Source organism: Sciurus vulgaris (assembly GCF_902686455.1).
Source record: "Sciurus vulgaris genome assembly, chromosome: 5".
Taxonomy (NCBI): Eukaryota; Metazoa; Chordata; class Mammalia; order Rodentia; family Sciuridae; genus Sciurus; species Sciurus vulgaris.
Genome location: NC_136465.1, coordinates 100,338,426 through 100,360,590, shown reverse-complemented (window position 1 = coordinate 100,360,590; position 22,165 = coordinate 100,338,426). Strand labels below are relative to the sequence as shown.

The 22,165-nt window shown below is 38.0% G+C and overlaps 1 protein-coding gene across 1 annotated transcript in view; it reads left to right on the top strand.

Annotated features, from left to right (window-relative positions):
• PKP2 (plakophilin 2) overlaps window positions 1-22,165 on the top strand; it is a 76,883-nt gene that overhangs the window by 3,526 nt on the left and 51,192 nt on the right. Inside the window, exons 2-4 of the mRNA XM_079139347.1 lie at window positions 10,748-10,860; window positions 11,234-11,913; window positions 19,617-19,752. Coding sequence (XP_078995473.1) covers window positions 10,748-10,860; window positions 11,234-11,913; window positions 19,617-19,752 — 929 coding nt within the window. The remainder of the gene's footprint in view (window positions 1-10,747; window positions 10,861-11,233; window positions 11,914-19,616; window positions 19,753-22,165) is intronic.

Sequence of the window (22,165 nt, the reverse complement as noted above, 5' to 3'; positions counted from 1 at the left end):
AGGTTGCATAGCCATGTTGTAAAATGACTGTGTTTTGGAGTGAAGTTTTAAAATCCTTTTATAAAAAGTCACGATAAAAATGTTTAAAAATTGCAAGTTATAGCAAAGGGGAAAAGTAAAACTGTCCATATCCTGTTTATTACAACTACTTATTACATAGCTCTTTCCCCAACCTCAGGTGCCTAAGTAGTCATGTTTTAAATTATTATATGTAATACTTAGAGCATACAATGGAGAATATCCTAATGAAATTTACAACTTCTTTGGAACTCTACCACAAAAACTGGAAACGTATTATTTACTTACCTGATTTCCTGGTGAAGCTGCTTTGAATATCTGTGATCAGAGTGAGTTCTAGAGAAAGGAATGAAAATTTGTTCAGGGTAGCAGAAAAAAAAAAAGAAAAAACAGTTAATAGGTGCTGCTGGAAACAAACAAAAAAAGTTATCCGTTGTTCAAATTCTATATGAATTCTTTGCCAAAAAGGAATTCCAGGAATGAAGCAATTCTGGGAGTGAGATGACTAATCATTCAGAACATAGATGGGATCAGGAAAGGAAAACGAGATGGTGGGGTGGTAGGGCCCGTGCCATACTGCTCTGAGAGTGCAGTGTCAGTAGCACCTCTGAATTTAATGTACCTCCACATCAGCCTAATATATCCCATGGGCATTGGTCCATGTCTGACAGATTGGGTGCAGTAAGTTAAAAGGGAAGAAAAGGTAGCTTTTGTTGTTTTATTTTTAAGAAATTCTCAATGTACATATGCCAGTGGTGTAGAATGTGAATAAAATGGTGTTTACAAAAAATAAACCTCATGGTCCTAGAAAGATGAGAATGTATCTCTTACTGGTGAAGTTTTATGATTGAATGAGGATATATATAGGAAGCATGCTTCGGAATCAATGAAACTAATAAACCACAAAGACCCAGAGTAACAAAACTCGATTATAAAAATACATCATTTGGCGTACTATGGGAAATTACTTTAAGAAGACTGTTCATATCTATGCCCTGTGCTAGTGATTCTACCATCATGGGAACTGAGGGCCGCTCACTTGAATTAGATATTCTAGGCATTTGTTGTGTACATTGGCTCTTTCTCTTGAGCTGTCATTTATGATATCAGTTTTAAAAATTTTTCTGGTGTATTAACATAAGGCTACACATAGTTACATTGATTTAACAGCAAAGCCAAATTTCTGATCTGAGCAGTTAGCAATTAAAATTATTAAAAGTTTTGATTTGTTTTCTTAGAGAGCAAACATATTATTGGCAACCTAGCTATGATAATTAGGAAATGCAATAACAAGCATGTTGCTAAAAGCTTTGGAGTTTATAAATGATACTTGACTAACATGGCCTATAAGATCATTTGGTTTCATCTCAGATGATATTCAAGAATTTTAAGTTAAGCTGAGTGTGGTGGTGTACATCTGTAATACCAGCTAGGTGGGAAACTGAAACAGGAGGATCACAAGGTCAAAGCCAGTCTGGAAAGTTTAGTGAGACCCTGTCTCAAAATTAAAAATTAAAAGGTAGGGGAGACCAGACTGGGAATGTAGCTCAGGGGTAGAGCACCCCTGGGTTCCATCCCCAGTACTGGGGGGGAAAAAAAGAATTTTACAATTCTGAGATGAATGTTAGGTTCCAGCTATTTTGTACATGTATAGATATGTAAACTAACAGTTAAAGGTAGCAGTGCAAGTGGAAACAGACTATAAATTAGGAGAAAATTTCAATCTTTATGTAGAATGATCCATTTCACTCTCTTGATTAGTAGGTTAAGATTAATAAATAGACTATAAGGTCCTCTTAAGACTCAAAATGTTAGAAACCTATTGTGTATCTTTTATATAATGCCAGTAATGATGATTGAATTTTAAACATAAAAATAATATAATGCTCTTAAGCCACCTACATACCAGCTTGGGAGCTCAATATGTAAACCTAGAAAAAAATGCATATTTGGAAAAAAGAATTTTAAGCATTTGAAAACACAACCCACCATTACCATTTAAGGAATACACGTATTTATATTCTTGGAATAATAAGTTTAAGCCTATCAATATTAGTTGGTCTAAGTAATAATGAAGTTCTTTAATTCTATTATGTCCAGAATTTTCAAAAGAAAGCATCACACACTAGAAGATTAATAGATTATTTCTCCCCTGAATCCTAAATCTCAATGATCATGGGATCACATCAAGTTATTGAATTTTTTTTTTTTTTTTTTTTTTTTTTGGTACCAGGGATTAAACTCAGGGGCACTTGACCACTGAGCCACATCCTCAGCCCTATTTTGTATTTTATTTAGAGACAGTCTCACTGAGTTTCTTAGTGCCTTGCTTTTGCTAAGGCTGGCTTTGAACTCACAATCCTCTTGTCTCCGCCTCCTGAGCCTCTGGGATTACCGGCATGTGCCACCATGCCCAGCCATCATATACTTTTCTAATAACTCAGGAAGAAAGAACTTGCCAACATTTTGCAAGAAGCAAATTTTCTGCATATTCCCAGAAGGATGAAAGAGCAGTAGGAAATTCTTGAGTACTTTCTATTCATCCCCAAGACAAAAGCATATATGTGACTACCATCCTCGTTTTGGCTCCACTGTGGTGATCTTCAGAATAGATGTCAGCCCCAAGGAGTAGGTGCAAAATAAATGAATTTGTGAAACTAAGATATTTTGAGTATACAAGCAGTATGGCTTATCCACAATTAACTTGTCAAATGTCACTGCGCAACTGTTCTACAATGGTACTATAAAATAGGATTCTTTATGTCAAGGAGGTAAAAATCTTCTTGGGAGATAACCACCTCCTGCTTTAATCTGACCTCACTTGATTCTCCACATAGCTACTAGAGTGAACTTTCTAAAATCTCATTGCATCATTTCCTGATTTAAATTCCTTTGGTTCCTTGCTGTTATCTACAGGAGTAAAATCCATTTTCAACATGGCATTCCAAACTCGTCATGATGTGATGCCTGCAACTTCTCAAACTTCATCCCTATCACCATAATTCCACTCCCCACTGAACACACACATGCAGTTATCTTGGTCTTGCCTTGCCTTCCCCAACCCTGTTGTCTCCTCTCTGCCTGGTTAACTCTTACATGTCCTTCAAAATTCAGTTCAGTTGTGACTCATTATAGGTAGTCTTACTCCACACCTCTCAAATTTGGATTTCAAATGCCAGTTAAAAATTGACAATTGTGGCAGCACAGCATGGTTGTGCATGCCTGTAATTCCAGCGGCTCAGGAAACTGAGACAAGAGGAATCCATAGTTCAAAGCCAGCCTTAGCAAAAGTAAGCAACTCAGTGAGACCCTATCTCTAAATAAAATACAAAATAGGGCTGGGGATGTGGCTAGTGGTGGAGTGCCCCTGAGTTCAATCCCTGGTACCACCCGCCCCCCCCCCAAAAAAAGATAATTGTGAATCACTGAAGGTGTTTCAGCAGGGGAGAAACATGAAAAATACAAAGGTTTTGTGAAAATACATTTGGCACATTAGGTGGATTTAAAGAAGGATTGGCAGTTATGAATCAGTAGGGAAAGAAAGTGGTTAGCCCTGGCAAGTGAGAGCTCTGGGAATATAACGACTTGAAATTCCTTACAAAGAAAACTTGTAGTGAGTTTTTTTTTTGTTTGTTTGAGACCTATACTCAAGTGATCCTCCTGTCTCAGACTCCTGAGTAGCTGGCACCAGAAGTCTGTCTTTGGATTTTAAAGCAAAACAGTAATTGGTGATATAAATTCACCTTTTTGACCATGAGTTAAATCATGGTAAGTATAATGTGATTTTTGTCATTGTAGTTCTAAAATCTTATAAGTAATCATTGTAGGGTATCAGCAAATGAATTGGCAAGAATGACAAAGAAAGTAAACAAGTTACAGGAATCGATAGATTTAGATACATACAGACAGTATCTATTTGATACTTTACAAGCATGCTAAGTTAATAGATTGATTTATTTTCAGTGCTGGGGATAGAACCCAAGGCCTTGCAAATACTAGGCTAGTGCTCTACCACAGAGTTACGTCCCCAGTGTCTTAAGTTACTATTTTATAATCACAAATTCTGTATAATCATATATCCAGATACATCAACCAAAATAGGACATAGACATCTGTAATACAAAAGGACCCTTTAATATGTATTTATGCGTTTATCTAGAGCAATAATTTGAGGATCGCCCCCCAAATTCCATAAACTGGTACATCAGAGGACAGTTCTCACATCACTTAGGAGGCTTCTGGAAACTAAGGGCTTCTGGTGGCTGATATATTTTGTGAGTGGTAGCACCTATTGACTTGTCACACATTGGCACAGTGTATGAGGCCCATTCTCCCGCAAGAATTGGTCTGTGCCTGACATATTCAGCTTAATAGGAACTCAAAGCCAGTACTTTGCAGCATACACCAATACTCTTTGAGTTCTTGTGGTTTATTATGTGAGCTGCATTAACTGGTCACAAAGAACAGCACTGCACAACTTTCTGTTAAATTTTCAGTAATATGAAACACTGTTTGACTTTGATCTGCTTTCAATCAGTTCTTCACCATAGTTTTATAACAAATTCTGCTAATTTTCTAACCTGAGCTAGATTACATACAAGTTATAGAATTGTGATTTCCACAAATATATGATTGCTTCTCTTTGAAATTAAAGATAGAATAAGATAAAAGTATTGTTTTTAAATATATAAGTCCAGGAAAATCAATCCGATGGCATATATGTCAATACATACCAACAAAAAAAAAACCTTTACCAACTCAGGAGTACTGATGTGTGGTCCTTGGTAAGTGTAAGCATACTTCCTGTTTTCTTTTAAGTGCCTCCTGCTTTTTTTTAGGTAGGGGATCCTAGGGATTGAACCCAGGGCCTCAAGCGTGCTAAGCATACTGCTCTGCTATATCCCAGGCCTAAACTCCTACTTTTGGTAGTAGATGATTTTAAGGAGTCTGCTATATAGATTCCTTCTAATAAGTTTCAAGATGCTCTGTCTCTCACTTGTAATAACATGCCCCAACTTTTAATGAAAGAAATTAAATCTTTCTGAGGTATTTGGAGAATGAGAACTTTTGCTACCCGGAGGATGCTGTAGAAAGACCAAATATAAGATGATAGCTATTAGACTTTCAAGCTCTTTTTCCACCAAGAAGACCATTGTGATCCACACTGTGAAGACAGCTGGCTGTGATAGTTATCAAAATTAAATGTAGCGAGCTGAGCGTGGTGGCACACGCCTGTAATCCCAGTGACTTGGGAGTCTGAGACAGGAGTTCAAAGCCAGTCTCAATGGCAAGGCACTAAGCAACTCAGTGAGACCCTGTCTCTAAGTAAAATACAAAATAGGACTGGGGATGTGGCTCTGTGGTCAAGGGCCCCTGAGTAAAATCCCCAGTACTAAAAAAAAGAAATTAATTAATTAATTAAATGTAGTGTTTAAGTCAATACCAGTGCACTGGGGGTATAAGTCAGTAGTAGAGGGCTTGTTCAAGGTCCTGGGTTTGATCTCTAGCACCCACAAAAGAAAAAAATCAGTCACTACCAGTAGGGAGAAACAGCTGATTTCTATGCATAAATTTAATCATACCTGTTTTCATCTGAATCTCTTCTGTACTTTTCATCTCCAGAAATTCTGCCTATTGAGCTCAGTATGACCCAATTCACTTTTTAACCACTTTTAGGAGAACATTGGAAGGTTGAAAGAAAAGATGTTCTTTTGAATGTGAATGCTACTCTCTTCTCTCTAATAGAAGCAGGTTCTATAAAGGTTTTGTCTGTTTAGCAGTTCTCAATTACCTAATTATCATAGGTAAGCTATAGTTGATTTTTAAAAATAGTATTAGGTACAGGTAATGGAACTATAGTAGAGGCTTGTCCATTTGATTTTACAAATGTATTAAATTTAATTAACTAGGTAATAAAACTTGCTCACAAAATTTTTTTGTAGAAATAAATTTAGTTTTTTAAACCCCAAAACAATTCATTATTGTGGGTATTACTTGCATATTTGACCAGAAACAAGGCTATTTTTCCTCCTGTGACTTAGGAATCATATCATTCAAATGAACATGCAGACAGGGAAAGAGAAAATTATGTTATCTTGTAAGTCCTACAACTCTGCAATCTTCTGAGCAATTTGGAATTCTTCCACTTTGTCAACTAACCCTGCTTTACCTCAGCCCTACCCCCACAATTGCTTTGACTTGAATTGCTTGTCCTTTAACAAGGCAGAGGTAAAGTTGCTCTTTAACTACCTCCTTCTGGAACCCTTAAGTGGGCTCCATAACATGTCTGTAGTATTCGTGGAAGAAAAAGTTCAGATGCTGTTGCCTGAGTCATTATTAATTTGAAATGTTTCCTAGTAAATCGTTAACTTTGTTAGAAAATATTGAAGGCATGTTGTGCAGTGTGCAAGTGAAATGAATGATTAGAAAATTCACAATATTGTCATCGTGATCCTCAGTGGCTGGGATTCTGATTGCAGAAACAACCAGAAAAAGTCAAATTCATACCACTGGTAAAATCAGCAGAATAAAAACTCTGAACTACAACCCAGTGTACATTAAAGCATGCATGCTAGTTTATCCCTCTTTCTAGAATAGATTAACTCATGAAAAAGTGGAAAAAAATTTGGGGGACCCTAATTCTAAAAACTTTATCTCGTTTTGCATATTACCTTTGTAAGAGATTGCTTTCCTCATCCATCATTTGTTTTATGACTGAGACTTGTTTAACAAAAGAACAGATTAACAAGAGAAGAGTGGGCATCTTTACTTTAAAAGTTTTATGTGACATGGGAGCTTTCAGAATTGAAGATCCAAAGACAGAGCCAAATGTGTATTTTTATGGACATTTGTGCAGAAATACAATTGCACAAAGGGGAATATGATCTAATAGCAATAAACTGAGGTGGGGGTGGTTAGCAAAGACTATTTGTTTGGATTCATCCCTATGAAACATTTCTTTAATCCGGTTGTAGAGAGGACCTCTAGGACCCCTCTGGAATGAGAGTTTATGACCTACTTTGAGAGAAGGACAGCTCGATTTTTTTTTTTTTTTAGCCTGCTTCAGGGGAGGAGGGGCAGAGGAGGCTGAGAGCTAACTTCCATCTTCTGCTCTTTCCTCAAACACCAAGGTGCTGTATTTTGGGGTAGCACATCCGAACCCAGATATTACACATTTCAGAAGCATTTGAATGTATGCTTTCTCAGAAAACCTCTCTCAGCAATCCTCTTTGTTCCTAAAATGGTAGGAAACCAAGGCATGCAAGTAATTTGTCCTACACACAAAAAGTAGAACAGAAGCTCCAGACCAGGCCTACAGATTTGGTTTGAAGAAAAATCCTTTGAATTAGAATCCCATCTTAATCTTAAGTGTATAAGAAAATCTGAATATTTCTGTTAGATTTATTTAAAACAGGATGCACCTCCAGGTATCAAATGTTTTAGGTTGCTTTCTTATTTCTGTTTTTAGGGAAGGACATGAGTGAATTATATGTTCAACAGTCACTTATTTTATTCTCCAACTGAACAGAAAGTAATGATTTGCCTTGCAGAGATTAGTTTTCATCCTGATTAATATCTTAAAAAAAATTCTACCCACTGGAATTTCTTTAAATTTTTAAAACACACTTACTGATTCACCTTTATCCACCATATGATCTCAAACACTAAACAAATTAATCAGTATTATTTGTCATTTGAGATTGGCCTTTTCACAAAGAAACCATCTATGGTGCAAACATGAATGTGGAATATCAGAAATCACACCTTTTCTTGTATGTGTATTCCACAGGAGAGGCCATGGTTTAAAAATCCAATCTTATTTTTTTTCTCTGTTACTGACTACCTTGCAGTTATTTTGGGAACCATTAAACTGGTCTTTGTTCATTTATCTGAAAATGGAAGGAGAAGCTTCCTTATAAGCACTATAAGCAAATAAAGAATGAATGTTTACATAATATTTGTAACTGTTCAGATGGAGGTGCTAGAGGAAAGGAGGAATGATTGGGTTTAGTTCTCATATCAAAACTCTGATAACAATTCCCCCAGGGTTTTGGGAAATGACAATTTCAGAATAGTCACCATGCAGCCAAGCAACAGAGTAGAAAGGAGGAACCCTGACTTGAAACAATTTGGAAGTCATTTAAGTTTCACTGTTTATAAATGGGGATGATAATAGTTGGCTCTTCATCACAGCACATTGTAAAAAAAACATGAAATAATTTTAGGTCCTTAAAAGTAATATTTAAAGGTAAGGAGCTCATATAAGTTGTTTTAGAAAGCCTTAAAACCTGCAGCAACAATGTGAATGTCTAACTTGAGTTAAACATTTTCTTGAACAAACTGTAAAACTCACTGATGAAGCAGCTTTTTGGGAGACTGAGACTGGAGGATAGATTGAGTCCCAGAGTTGAAGATCAGACTGGACAGTACTGGGAGACCCTGCCTGACACACACAAATCTTTGCTGTTGCTCCCATTAACTGTTTCTGAATAGCTGCCTACTTTTGGAAGTAGGTAAAGGGTAATATCAGATAATGATAGGCTAGAGAGGCCCCACTTACAGAAATTTTCTTGGATCTCTAAAATTGTACGATTTGATCATCTGCCATTTTATTATAGTGTGACAGCAATGAATGTTTCTAGCTACCATCCATGTATGACAATGAGAGTCTTTCCGTTCTAAATTGTCCTTTCATGTATTCCGTTATACAGTCAAAATTTTGAACACGAATAATCCTTAATTACTGTATTATTGTATTGGTTGGGATTGAACCCAGGGCCCCACACATGCTAACCAAGTGCTCTACCACTGAGCTACAGCCCCAGCTTCTTAATTACCTTTTATAAAAGACAGTAAATTTTGTTTCTTAAGGATGGGCTGACTAATAATTTGCTGCCTCGTCACAGCCTCTTGTAGAAAATTGGCTGTTTTCTTAGAGGTGGGGTGAGTTTGAGCATCTCCTGCACCCCTTCTCCCTCCCTGTCCCTCTTCAGCCTTGGCCTTGTACCCTCTGTGCCCCTTCAGGTTAGAACCTCAGTGTTCCCTCTAATGGTCCTTCTAGCCTCCTTTCCCTAGCCTGCTGAGGGGTGGGGGAAGGTGAGTGAAGCTATTTAGCCTAGGCAGGAGCCAGGTACTAAGAGTTGAGTTCTTAAGACCTCTCCTGATTTATAGAGATTCCTTTCCCTCTTTTGAGGTCCAGGTTATAGAGCTTACAAATTAAGAGGCGACCTGACCTTTTGTCAGACCATGTGGAGAAATCTGGCCCCTAGAAATGAGATGCCTGGATTACCTCAACCTCTCTCATCTTTAGGGTGACAATTACAAGCCAGAAGCTGCCTCCCCTAGGACCCCAAAAGGCCTGAAAATTGTTTACTGGCCAGATTGTTTGGCTCCAGGAAATAAGGACACAGAAACAAATTTGGGATGGATTCAGATTTTTTAGCTCTATGGCAACAACAATCTCCATTTCCCCCTCCCCCTATGAATTACTTTGAATATATTGTCAGTCCCTTGAAATTTTAACTTTTTAGAAATTTGTTGGAACAATTTGTTGGAAAGGGACTGCCTATGTTGTTTTATTCTTGGCATCTTTCATGAGTCTCTGAAGTCATAGAAGAGTTAAATATTTATTTATCCCCTCAGATTTCTAAAAGAATACTACATAACAGAAAAAAAAATTGGTTAAAATTAGAGAACTAGAAATTATCCAGGTTTTATAGATCTCTGATTACTTGGTTAGTTTTGTTTTTTGTTTTTTGTTTTTTTTTTTTTTTTTTTTGGTAAGAGATTATAAAAAAAGAAAAGAAAAAACTGAGAGAAGGATAAAGTGGTAGAAGAGGGACACAATACTGTCTGTCTTCTACCCCGCACATCCCTCAAAGAGGAGTATTTTAAGAGGTATGAGACATGCATCAATTGAGAATCACTGTGGGTTCCAGAGCTGAGCACAAAGGATTGCCTCCCACTCAGTGATTACAGGAGAGTTGACTGACTCGTAGACCACCAAACAAAGGGAGAACCAGGTGATTCCACAAAAGCAGTCACTCAGGAAAGAGGTTGCTTTCCTCTGCTGCCTAACTCTCACATTGCCAAACACCTTAACCCCAGCCTGGTCTTCAGTTGATCCTGTTTTCTTTGTCTACATGGACCCACCTTGTTGTTTATACAAGCTGTCTTATCTGGTAGTGTTGAGTCACCATTATATTTATTGCCCACACCTACTTACTATAAAAAGTTTCTGAGTTCCTGCAGTGGTAGCAGAATTCTCCCCTAACTTGAGAAACCAAACATTTTGGAACAGACCATCAGAACCAATGCGTCATTCTCAAATTCTTTAGCATTGTAACAAACAGTTTTGGATTTCTGTGAATCTCCTCTCCCTTCTTTTCTTTTTTGTTTTTTTAATGCTTGGTTTTTTTTTTTTTGTGGTACCAGAATTGAACCCAGGGCCCCAAGCATGCTAGGCAAGCCATTCTCCCCCTAGGCTGCGTCCCCATCTCCCCTTTTTTCTTTTTTTTAAACTTGACTTTCATTTTGAAAAAGAGAATGTTTTGATAACCTTTGATCATTTGCCATTTTCAAGGGTGGTGTTAAACCAGCATTTAAAATATTAATATAAATTTTACATTTGTAATTGGCCTGAATTACTTAAATTTTAAAATTTAATATACAATTGTTAAACAGTCTGTAAATATTTATATTCTATATTTTAATATTTTCTGGATTACAGGAAATCTTCACCGAACCAGCAGTGTTCCTGAGTATGTCTACAACCTACACCTGGTTGAGAATGATTTTGTCGGAGGGCGTTCCCCTGTCACTAAAACCTATGATGTGTTAAAGGTAGGGTATCAAAGAATGTAACCCTAGTTGTCAAATTACTGGGAAAACATTTTCAAACTTTTTTAGGTTGTTACTTTTGAGGTTTACCTCTCCAAAGTATTATTTTCTGAATGAATTTTGAGAAAATTGACTTTTATGTGGACACCCTGGGAAACTGGGGATTTTAAACAGTATTAAATCCTAGTACAAATAAATATGACTCAAGTCAACCAAGTCTTGTTTAAAAAAAAAAGACTTCACCCAGAAAGGGGCCAACTTCTCTATCTGACTCTCAGAAATGGACATTTTGTATGATAATCCCAGAGTAATTAGTCTTCAGCAAAGACAAAAACAGATTTATGCTTCATTTAAGTTTTATTTTTATCTCATGCAGGCTGGCACAACTGCCACTTACGGAGGTCGTTGGGGAAGAGGAACAACACAGTACAGTTCCCAGAAGTCAGTGGAGGAAAGATCCTTGAGGCAGCCTCTGAGGAGACTGGAGATTTCTCCAGACAGCAGCCCTGAGAGGCTTCATTATGCGCACAGTGATTACCATTACAGCCACAGAAACCAGCTTGGGCACACACTGCGCCACCAAGACAGCAGGCGCTCCACCCTCCTCATGCCACCCAGATATGCCCGTTCGGAAATCGTGGGGTTCAATCACGCCGTGAGCAGACAGCGCCACTATGACACTTACCACAGGCAACACCAGTACGGGTCTATTAGTGACACTGTCTTTGACAATGTCCCTGTGAACTCTGCAGTGCTCACCTACCCCCGGCCGGGAACCAGTCACAGCATGGGCAACCTCTTGGAGAAGGAGAACTACCTGAGTTCAGGGCAGGTGAGGCCGCTGGTGCCCCTGCAGCCCATCACTCAGAACAGAGCCGCCAGGTCCTCCTGGCACCAGAGCTCCTTCCACAGCACCCGCACACTGAGGGAAGCTGGGCCCAGTGTCACTGTGGACTCTGGCGGGAGGAGAACGCACATGACCGTTGGCCAGGTGGCAGCAGCGGGAAGTGGGAATGTGCTCCTGGAGAGAAGCACTGTTGTCGACTCCCAGCTTGGGTGAGTCTCCTGAATCTGCCACTCAGTCAGTGCCAGCACATTCTGTTCCCACAGCCCTGACAGTGTGAGCTGGCACTTCTAGGGCTGGAGAGAAGGCTTACAGAGATAAGTGATTAAAATAATGACTTTTCGGGCAGCTGCCTCATTGACAGATCAGCCTCTTTACCTCAGGAACAGGGGCCAGGCTACCTGCTCACATGGCAGCTTTGTCCAAAAATGTGACCGTTTAGCCCATCTGTTCCAGATTAGATGCTGGCGAAAGGGTCCGCTCTTTGGCTATATGAAAATCTGCTCTGAATAAGAGCAAACTCTAGCATAGACCAAAAATTGGATAATGTTATATGCATTTTTTCAGTCAATCCTGGAAATAAAGGAAGGAAAAGGCACAAATGCTTACTTCTGGTGCTAAGTGTGAGACTCAAGTGCTGTTTGCATAATTATTACTGTAAAAGGACTCTGAGAGATAAGGAAAGGCAGCTGATTTCTAGACGTCTCTCTTTCCTTTAAACTTGATACCTTTATGATTCCAGTACTATGACTTTGGATGGTATTTTTGGGGGGGCAAAAGTAAATAATCAAAATAATTGAATTTTCAAAGTTATTCCTTTACCTTTCCTATTTACTTTATGACTTGAGTAATTTAGTTTTTGGATCTTAACCCTTATCCAAATTTAATGCTCAAGTACAAATTGGGTAAACTAAGGAAGTTACTAAGAGAATGTTTCTAAATGGATGAGTAAATCAGTAATTCCTAAAATAATGATCTAGTATCATTAAGGCAAAATATTATCTGATCATTCGATTTTAAAATTGCTTAGTGGTAGTCAGTCCTTAAATGAAATTGTGTGATGTATCTATTGATTAGGCAGGCTATGATGAGAAATTACTTTCAAAAAAGGTGTTAGGTATTGAAACAGGAAAAACTTCGTATAAATCAAAAGTTAGTATGAAACTTCTAGCATTTCCTGTAGAAAGCAGATTTTTGTCAGTATGAACACTTTTCTAGAAAAGAAAAAATACATCAGGTAATTATTTATGGAGAAAAATACTGATGAAGATTTTTAAAGGGATAATTCATTAAGTGCCTACTATAGTCTAGGATTTGTGATAGGCACAATTTTAGCAAAATCATTTTAACAATAGCAAAACTGTTATCCCAAATCCTCTAGCTCTGTGCCCTAAGGTATCCTAAACCAGCCCATCACTTCCCAGTCTCATCAACCCACTGCAATATGGCTTTGGTCCCCACCATTTCCCAAGAACATTCTCCCCACAAATGTAGCAGTGACTGCTTTTTAGATACATCCTAAACAGACACACATTCAGTCTTTTATCTTACCCTGACACACTTCTACAGCCATTCCTTCTTAATCTTCTAAAAGTTCTTCAGGCCCAAAGAAGTCATCTTTACCAACCTTTCTCTTCTGGGTCTTGGTGCTCTTCCTGGGAGGCCCTGGTACCTCACTGGTGTCCTCGTGATTCCCAAAATTTTATCTTCAATTATTTTACCCTGTAGACCTTTATGTACATGTAACAACTTCCTGGACACCCCTAAAATTCAGCTTATCCTAAACTAAACTCACAGCTCCTCTCTACCTTCCATTCCTACCCATTTCCTCCTGCTTAGTCCTTACAGCTACAAACTTCAGGGCCATTCTTACCATCTTCCTCCATAGTTGTATATCACCAAGGCATATTTTAACTTCCTTTATTGGTCTTAAACCATTTTCACCCTTCTCTCCATCTCCACTCTACAGTTCTCTCTGCCACTGGTCTTGCTCAGAACTGTTCTCTAGGACTGTCAAAATGATCTTCCCAAACATGATTGTTTCTTTCCCTGATTTATCACCTTTGCATAATTCCACCAAGTATTCATGCTTTTAAGCATGGCATACAAAACCCATAGTATTTTCATCTCTGCTTATCACTCCAAGTCTCTTCTCTTTCTGCTCTTCTCTGCTCTTCATCACCACCATCCTTAAACACACCCATGCTTAAACCACTTGGAACCTCCTGCAGTTTTCCTTAATGCAAGGTATTTGTGCATTCACTCTCATTTGATCTCTCTTTCTCCTCCCTCCCTCCTTCCCCTTCCCCACCTCTCCCCCACTCCAGCCCTTCCCACACACAGCTTTGTTTTTGTCTAGCTGCTCATAATTCTGGATTTAACTGCAACACCCACCATTTTCCTGATCATTCCCTTCCCATTCTAGCTTAGGTGCCCCAGATAGCAACATTGTATGAATGTCTCTATCAGAGTAAGTCTTGTGGTCATTCATTATTTATCTGTTATCTCTCTAAACTTTGAGCTTCTCACCAATGGCTCATTCATCTTTATGTTCTCAGCACCCTAAAACAGAGGCAAGTCCTTGATGGTACTGTATATAAAAAGGGAAGAAAAAAATGCAAACTCTTTACTTTTTGATATCTAGCTCTTTTATTGCTTAAATTCTGGCACTATTAGCCATACTATTTCAGATTATTGTTTTAATGCTCAGGATAAATTTCATTATAATATTTAATGTTATTTCAAAGAATAGAAGGAATGCTAGAGGTCAAGAAATTTAAAATAAAGGGTGGGGGCCAGGAGTAATGGTGTATACTTGTAATCCCGGCTTCTTTGGAGGCTGAGGCAGGAGGACAGTGAGTTCAAACCCAGCCTCAGCAATTTAGCAAAGCACTAAGCAACTCAGCAAGACCCTGTCTCTAATAAATATAAAAAAGGGCTGGAGATGTGACTCAGTGATTATTCGTCCCTAGGTTCAATCTCTGGTACCAAAAAATAAAATAAAGGGTGAGCTGGTATGTGGCTAGAATACTTGCCTAGCTTGCATAAAGCCCTGGGTTCAAGCCCCAGTACCCCCGCCCCTAATTTAAAGGGTGAGAAATGTCTTCCTGAAATTCTCCAAGTTCTGGAGACCAAACCATAGGTACTAACTCTTTTCTCTGATTTCTGAAGGGAAAATTAGCTTTCTATGGAGACGAGAGGGAGCCAGAGGTATTTCCTATTATGAGGAAAATTGATGATCAAGGCAGAAACTGGCCTGCCTTTCTTTTTCCTCTTGAATGCTCCCTCTCCTCTGGGTTCCCCAAGCTGCACCCTGGGGCACACTGTGCTGTCCTTTGCCTGCATTGGCTCACCTTTCAAACTCTATCCAATTTCGTTTTTTCAACTCTACTTTTTTATTCTTACTCAAATTCCCACATGTAAAGGAGTGTTCTTTCATATATGTGGAACATTCCTATGAATAGCTCGATATAACTATAAACCTACATAATGACATAAGGTATTAAACCATGGATCTGTCTTTCCGAAAGAATGGCTGATCAGTTACTGATGCAGCTGAAAACTGAGACATGAGTAAAACAAAGATAGTCATCACCTGATCTAAATTAGACTGATGAGAAAGGTTTAAAAGAATCACCAAGCACAAAGTTCCAGATGAATTTTTCTAAAAATATGATTTCTGAACCTCTTGGGTACAAAGTTAGGTTCTTCCAGTTCTTACCCAACATTTCTCTCAGCACCATAAGTATAAAAATCAAGTGGTTTATATGAAGGTCTAGAGAAAAGGAAGTAGGGCATATGTTGTAAGTGCAAGGCTGTGAGGTACATGCCAATGTCTGCATTCCTTCAGAGAACAGCAGCAGTACACTCTGGATTTGGTTAAAGAGACTAAGGAGAGAGCGTGGATCTACAGTAGGATCACCAGCAAGTTTGTGACTTGGAGCAGAAATCAGGTCATATGGTGTTTTAGTCAGCTTTCTCACTGTTGTGACTGAAAGACCCAACCAGCACAACTATAGAGGAGGAAAGGTTTATTTGAGGGCTCATAGTTTCAGAGGTCTTAGTCCATAGAAGGCCATCTTCATTCCTCAGGGCTCCAGATGAGGCTGAACATCATGGAGGAAGAGTGTGGCCAAAGGAAGTGGCTCACGCAGTGATCAGGAAGCAGAGAAGGTGACTTCATGCTCCAGATATAAATGTATACCCCAAAGCCATGCCCCCGATTCCCACCTCTTCTAGCCACACTCTGCCACTTCAGTTATCACTCAGTTAATCAGGGAATTAATTCACCGATAGGTTAAGACTCTCACAACCCAATCATTTCTCCTCTGAACCTTCTTGCATTGTCTCACATGAGAGCTTTTGGGGGATACCACATCTAAACCATAACACATGCACTGTCCTCTGCATCCTCTCAATCGCTAGTTACTTTAGTTCTTTGATTTTTCAGATCTCTTTCAACTTCATCTTTATTTACATTTCCATTTTAACAACCTAGTTTAAGGCTTCATCATTCCTCCTAAGACTTTTGCACTACCCTCAAAACTTGTTTCTGCAAACACATGTCCACATGTCTGCTCCAGAATTATCTTGCCAAAGCAGCACCTTCATCACCCTTTTGGAGATTGGGTAATTCACATTTTACAGAGTATCAAGCAACACTTGCGTAAGCTATCCATTCTTTTTGTTTATTTGTTACTGGGGATTAAACTCAGGGGCACTTTACCATGGAACCACATCCCCAACTCATTTTATTTTTTATTTTGATACAGGGTCTAAGTTGCTAAGGGCCTTGCTAAATTGCTGAGACTGTCCTCAAACTTGAAATCCTGCTGCTTCAGCCTCCCAAACCACTGGGATTACAGGTGTGCACCACCACACCTGTCTTTAGCTGCCCATTCTTTATCTGATATTTGCTCAACCTTCAGAGGTGTAGCCATATTCTGATATCAGAAGATCCAGTCTGGGGCAGGGCTTTGTTGTTGGCAGGAGTCCTGGTTACTGGGAGATTGTACACACACAAAAATTACTCTTTATTCCCCCCAGTGACGTCTCATATTTGGGCCAGTGCTATTTCACATACTTATTCATGTTTTTACTATACTGACCTCATCTTAAATTTTCTTTTGTTGTTTTGTTATGTTTTGTTTTTGTTTCTGTGATGCTGGGGATTGACACCAGTGCTAGGCAATCACTCTACTACTAAGATACACCTCCCCCAACCCCTTTATTCTGATATCATCTTAACATTTGAATTAAAGTTGTTGAAAAAGACTCACTCTACAGTCTGGTAGCTCAGGGGACATGGGACCAGGGAATAACTGCTATTCCTGATCCTCCATCTGCTATCCCAACCTCATCTTCTAAGCCACGTTTCTGCAGGCTTTAAGAGCTGTTCTTTAACTGAGTGAGAAGGAATAAAGAAAGAAAGGTAGGAAAGGAGAAAAGGAGGGAGAGAAGGAAGGAGGAAGAAAGAAAGAAATGGAGAGGAGTAATGCTGCAGGAGAACAAAGAAAAGGAGTAGCTCCAGCTGGGGATAAAGGTGCAAAAAACATTTTACCAAAATGATGATATTTCATTTCAGTCTTGAAGAATGGATAACAAATAGAAGAACGGGCTTCCTAGAAAAATCAAAAAAGGTACCTTGTGAAGAAGGTGACATTGTTTAGAGAAAGATGAAAAGTCTGGTGTGATTGGAGAGTGGGATAGGAGATCAAAGGAGGAGTAAGATAAAGGGTAGAGGATGCAGGAAGTGGAGCCAGACTGGGGTCAGAATGTGTGCCTTTTACACATTCTGGACTTTATGCACAGTAGTAATACAGAAAATAGACACACCAGTAACTGTAGAAAACCCTGACTGAGGAAGCCTTCATTCAGTTAGGAATTATTTTTAGTGACAAAGTGAAGTGGCATTGGGTCAACTAAAAATGAACATAGAGCTTCTTCATGAGTTATGTTCAGGAAAATAAAGGGTTAGATTAATGGAATTATTTGTGGGGGTTGAAGATGGGAAAATCAAACTTTCCCGAATCCTTTATGGCTTTATAAGATGGGTTAATGACTGACTCTAAAATAAATAAGTAAATAAAGCTATATTAAGCAGAAGGTTATTCTTATGGTATGAATGATCTTTCATCAATTAAAACACCTGGAGTGCTGAATGGTAAAGGCTTATGGTTACTGTTGAGATTGAGACTTTTAGAGTTATGATTTCTCTGCAAAGCCACTCAAGTCCCCGAATGTGAAGAATTTCCATTTCTTTTAAAAGGTGTGTTTATTTTAAATAAAAATGACTTAACTTCTACTTTTACATAATAGCCTGCATTATTCTTACCAATTAAAATTAACTCCTGAGGCACAACATTTTCTAATATGAGATCATTATATAATTCTCAGTATAGATGCCAGAAATGTTCCACTTTACTTTTAATACCCTTGTACCCGTGAGGTAACACTTCTATGTTTGAACATGTGTGTCAGAAGCAGCAGGTTTACTTTTTAGTCATGAAGCCCATTACTTCTTTTCCCCTCACCCACACCATACCCACCCCACACAAATAAGCCATTCACAACGCTGCACCCACTCACTTCTGTACACGTAGGTACAAGTGGGTAAGCCTGATGGCAAAGAGATTTTTACTCACTGTGTTTGCTTGCCAGCAAAGGTTTGAAAACACCCTCTCCAGGTTTCTTTGGTGTCCTCATTACCCAGAATGAAACAAATATAAAGCTTTTGAAGCCAAAGAAGGGTTAGATTACCTTTCACGGCATTCATTCAGCCGTGATTCTGAGATTGGGAGTTAGACTTACCCAAGGCAGTGCTACAGGAGCCTTAATTTGCTAGCATCCATGCTGATAATAGACTAAGCTAGTCACCCTCCAGGCAGAAATAAAAAGGGAGAAAAAACAGTGCTGTGAGGCATTTGGGAGTTATGATTTTATAAGTAGCAATTTTATGTGTCCTCTATCAGTGAGCCTTTCTGTGTCAAACTACTTCAGACTTCATCATCACCAGCAACTGGTAAAGGACAAAAGTAAGCCACTGAGATAGGCACAAACTAACATCGTTTCAGTGGCCAATGGTAACAGAATGAGTATTGTTTTAAGAACAAAGTTATCTATCATTACATTTAATTATTACCTTTCCTGATGTATTCTGTCACACCAGCAGGACTTACTTTAACAAAACAGAACCCAGTGTGTTGTTTTGTTTTGGGTTTTTTTTGGTTTTGTTGAACCCAGGATGCTATATCACTGTACTACGTCGCCAACAATTTTTACTTTTTATTTTGAGACAGGGTCTTGCTAAGTTGCCCAGGCTGGTCCCCAACTTGTGATCCTCCTGCCTTGGCCTCCCGAGTCACTGGGATTACAGGCACGTACCCTCATACCCAGCCAGAACTCAGTTTTTTGGGCTTCCACTGTTTATATACTATTACATGCATTTTAGAAAGCTTCTATTTCTAACTTATTTTGGGGCGAAATTAAAGATACTGAGCACTTTGAGAAAGGAGATGATTCTACCATAGATGTGCCATTACCAGAATAGAAATAATTTTTATTTCTTTGAACAAATTTCTTTTAAATTCCATCTCAACAGTCTAATTGAGTCATTAAGTTACTTTTCAGGTATAGTTTTCATACTGTACATATTTACCTTTAAAAGTTCCATTTTTTTTGTACATGTTACGAATCTCTTCAACAACTTCTTCAGAGGCCAGTCTGAGCCAAGCTGTGGAAAGAATTTCTGCCACTAGAATCTGATCTCAGGTGCTGATTTCTTTGTATGAAGAAAAATCAAGGCTCAGATAGTCTAGGTGTTTCCCAATACTCCCTGAGTCTTCTCTGGAGGATCAGATGGATAGGTAGGAGGGAGCCATTTAGAGTCTCACTGAATCTGTGACTGTTTGTCTAGGAATGTGGACATGGAGATGACCCTGGAACGAGCAGTAAGTATGCTTGATGCAGATCACACGCCGCCGGCCAGAATTTCTGCTGCAGCTACTTTCATACAGCATGAATGCTTCCAGAAAGCAGAAGCACGGAAAAGGGTGTGTATCTTCTCAAGTTCTGTGCAAAACCAGCACACATCTACATCTATAATGGGGACCCTAAACACCAAAAATGTCATTTATTTACATTTTTTAAAACTGTCATTGAGTTTTTTTTTTTTTTTTTTTAATTTAAAAGGAAATATATACTTATTACACAAAATTCTTCCTGCAATTCAGAATCTTAGAAGGGAAGTCCCCCTGCACAAACCTTTCCCTTGGTCTATCTGCCCAACCTCCCTATGTAGAACTGAACCCAGAGGTGATTATTACTGACCATCATATGTACTTTCAGATTTCTCAGAGAAAGAATGAGTTCATTTTATGGTATTGTTTTCTTTATTAAAAAAACATACTAATACAAGTAGTATTTTGTAACTTTTTTCATTAAGCTGTTTCATTAACATAATAATTGATGAATAGCTTTGTACATTTATCCTTTAACATTTCCAGAATTGTTACTATAGGACTGATCTCCAAAGTTGGAATCAATAGGTCATTGTATATTTGTTTTAAAAAGTAATATATTGGGACTGGGGTTGTAGCTCAGTGGTAGAGTGCTTGACTAGCATGTGTGAGTCAGTAGGTTCAGCTCTCAGCACCACATAAAAACAAATAAAACTAAGGTATTGTGTCCATCTACAAACTAAAGTAATTTTTTTTTTTAAAGTAATACATTAGAGGAGGAGGATCATATCCTTTCTGGTTAAAAACAAAATCACAAATGGAAACATTACTTACAGTACTTTTTTTCCACTTAACATTATATCTTAGAGGTCTTCAATATATATTAGCCTTATCTTTAAAACTGCTACATTGATTTCTGTTGTCTAAATATACTAGTTTTGTTGGTTCTATTTTTAAAAGCTTTATTGAGGTTCAATTCAACAACATTTTGATGTCTTTTGGCACTGTGAAGGAATAATCATAATCAAGATTATGAGCATATTCATTACCTCCAGTGTTTTTTTTGTATTTCTGTGTAACCTGTATGTTCCATCCCTCTTCAATCAATTTCCACCCCTCCCAAGACAGCCCCCTTTTGGTAGTTATAGATTAGATTGAATTTTCTAGAATTTGGTGTAAGTGGAATTATAAAGTATACATCCTTTTTTTTTTGTATTATTTTACTTAGCTCAACTCTTTTACAATTCATTCTTGTGGTCACATGTGTATCAAAAGTTTTGATTATTACAAAAACTACTTTGTCTTGGTTATTACAAAAACTACATATGTCTTCATGTAGACATATGCTTTCATCTCTTCATTAAATACCTAGGAGTAGGATGCCTGGATGATATGGTAGTGTGTGTTTGAATTTTTTATTTTATTTTTTTAAGTGTCATTTTTACGATTTTATTTAAATTTGTAATAGTATTTCATTGTAGGTTTTTAAAAATTTGTTCTAATTTGTTATATATGACAGTAGAATGCATTTTGACACATCATACATAAATGGAGTATAACTTCTCATTCTTCTGGTTGCACATGATGTAGAGTTAACACTATTTGGGTAATCATATATGCACATAGGGTAATAATGTCTGATTCATTCTACTATCATTCCTACCCCATACCCCTCCCCTTCCTTCACTCCCCTCTCATTGTGGTTTTAATGCATATTTCCCTAATCATTTGTGAAATTGAACATCTTATCATGGACTTACATAATTTTTTAAGTGTTCAGATTTTAAAGTTGGTCTGTAGTTTATATGGGGTTAGTTTTTGTTTGTATTAAGAGATTTAAATTGAAGTTTCTTATTTTTTGCACAATTTTTCAGGTGTTGTTAAAAAGACTTTCCTCTCACTAATAAACTATCTTTTTGTACTTTCCTTGAGAAGAAATTGGTCACATAGGTGCATGTATTTTTAGTCTGTGTTCTCTTCCACTGATCTATTTGTCCATCTTTACTCAAATACCACACTATTCACACATTTCCCCATATTGAAGATTGAACCCCAGGGTGCTGTACCACTGAACTACATCCCTAACCCTTTTTATTTGATTTTAAGACAGGGCCTTGTTAAGTTGTCCAGGATGGTCTCAAACTTGTGCTTCTCCTGCCTCAGCTCCTGATTTACTGAGAACCACATGGTCTTTTAAACTATTATTTTATAATAAGTCTTAAAATTAGGTAATGTTAGTTCTCTAACTTTGTTCTTGTCAAAGTTGTTTTGGCTATTCTAGGTCTTTGCAGTTCCATTTGAATTTTCTAATTAGTTTGTCAGTTTCAGAAAAAAAACAAACTTGCTGGAATTTTGAGGTTGCATTAAATTTGGAGACAGATCTGGGAAAGATTGACATCTTAATTAACAATGCTGAGTTTTCGTGTAGAACACAATATGTCTCACCATTTATTAAAGTCTTCCTTAATATCTCTCAGCAATGTTGTATAGTTTTTACTCTAGAGGT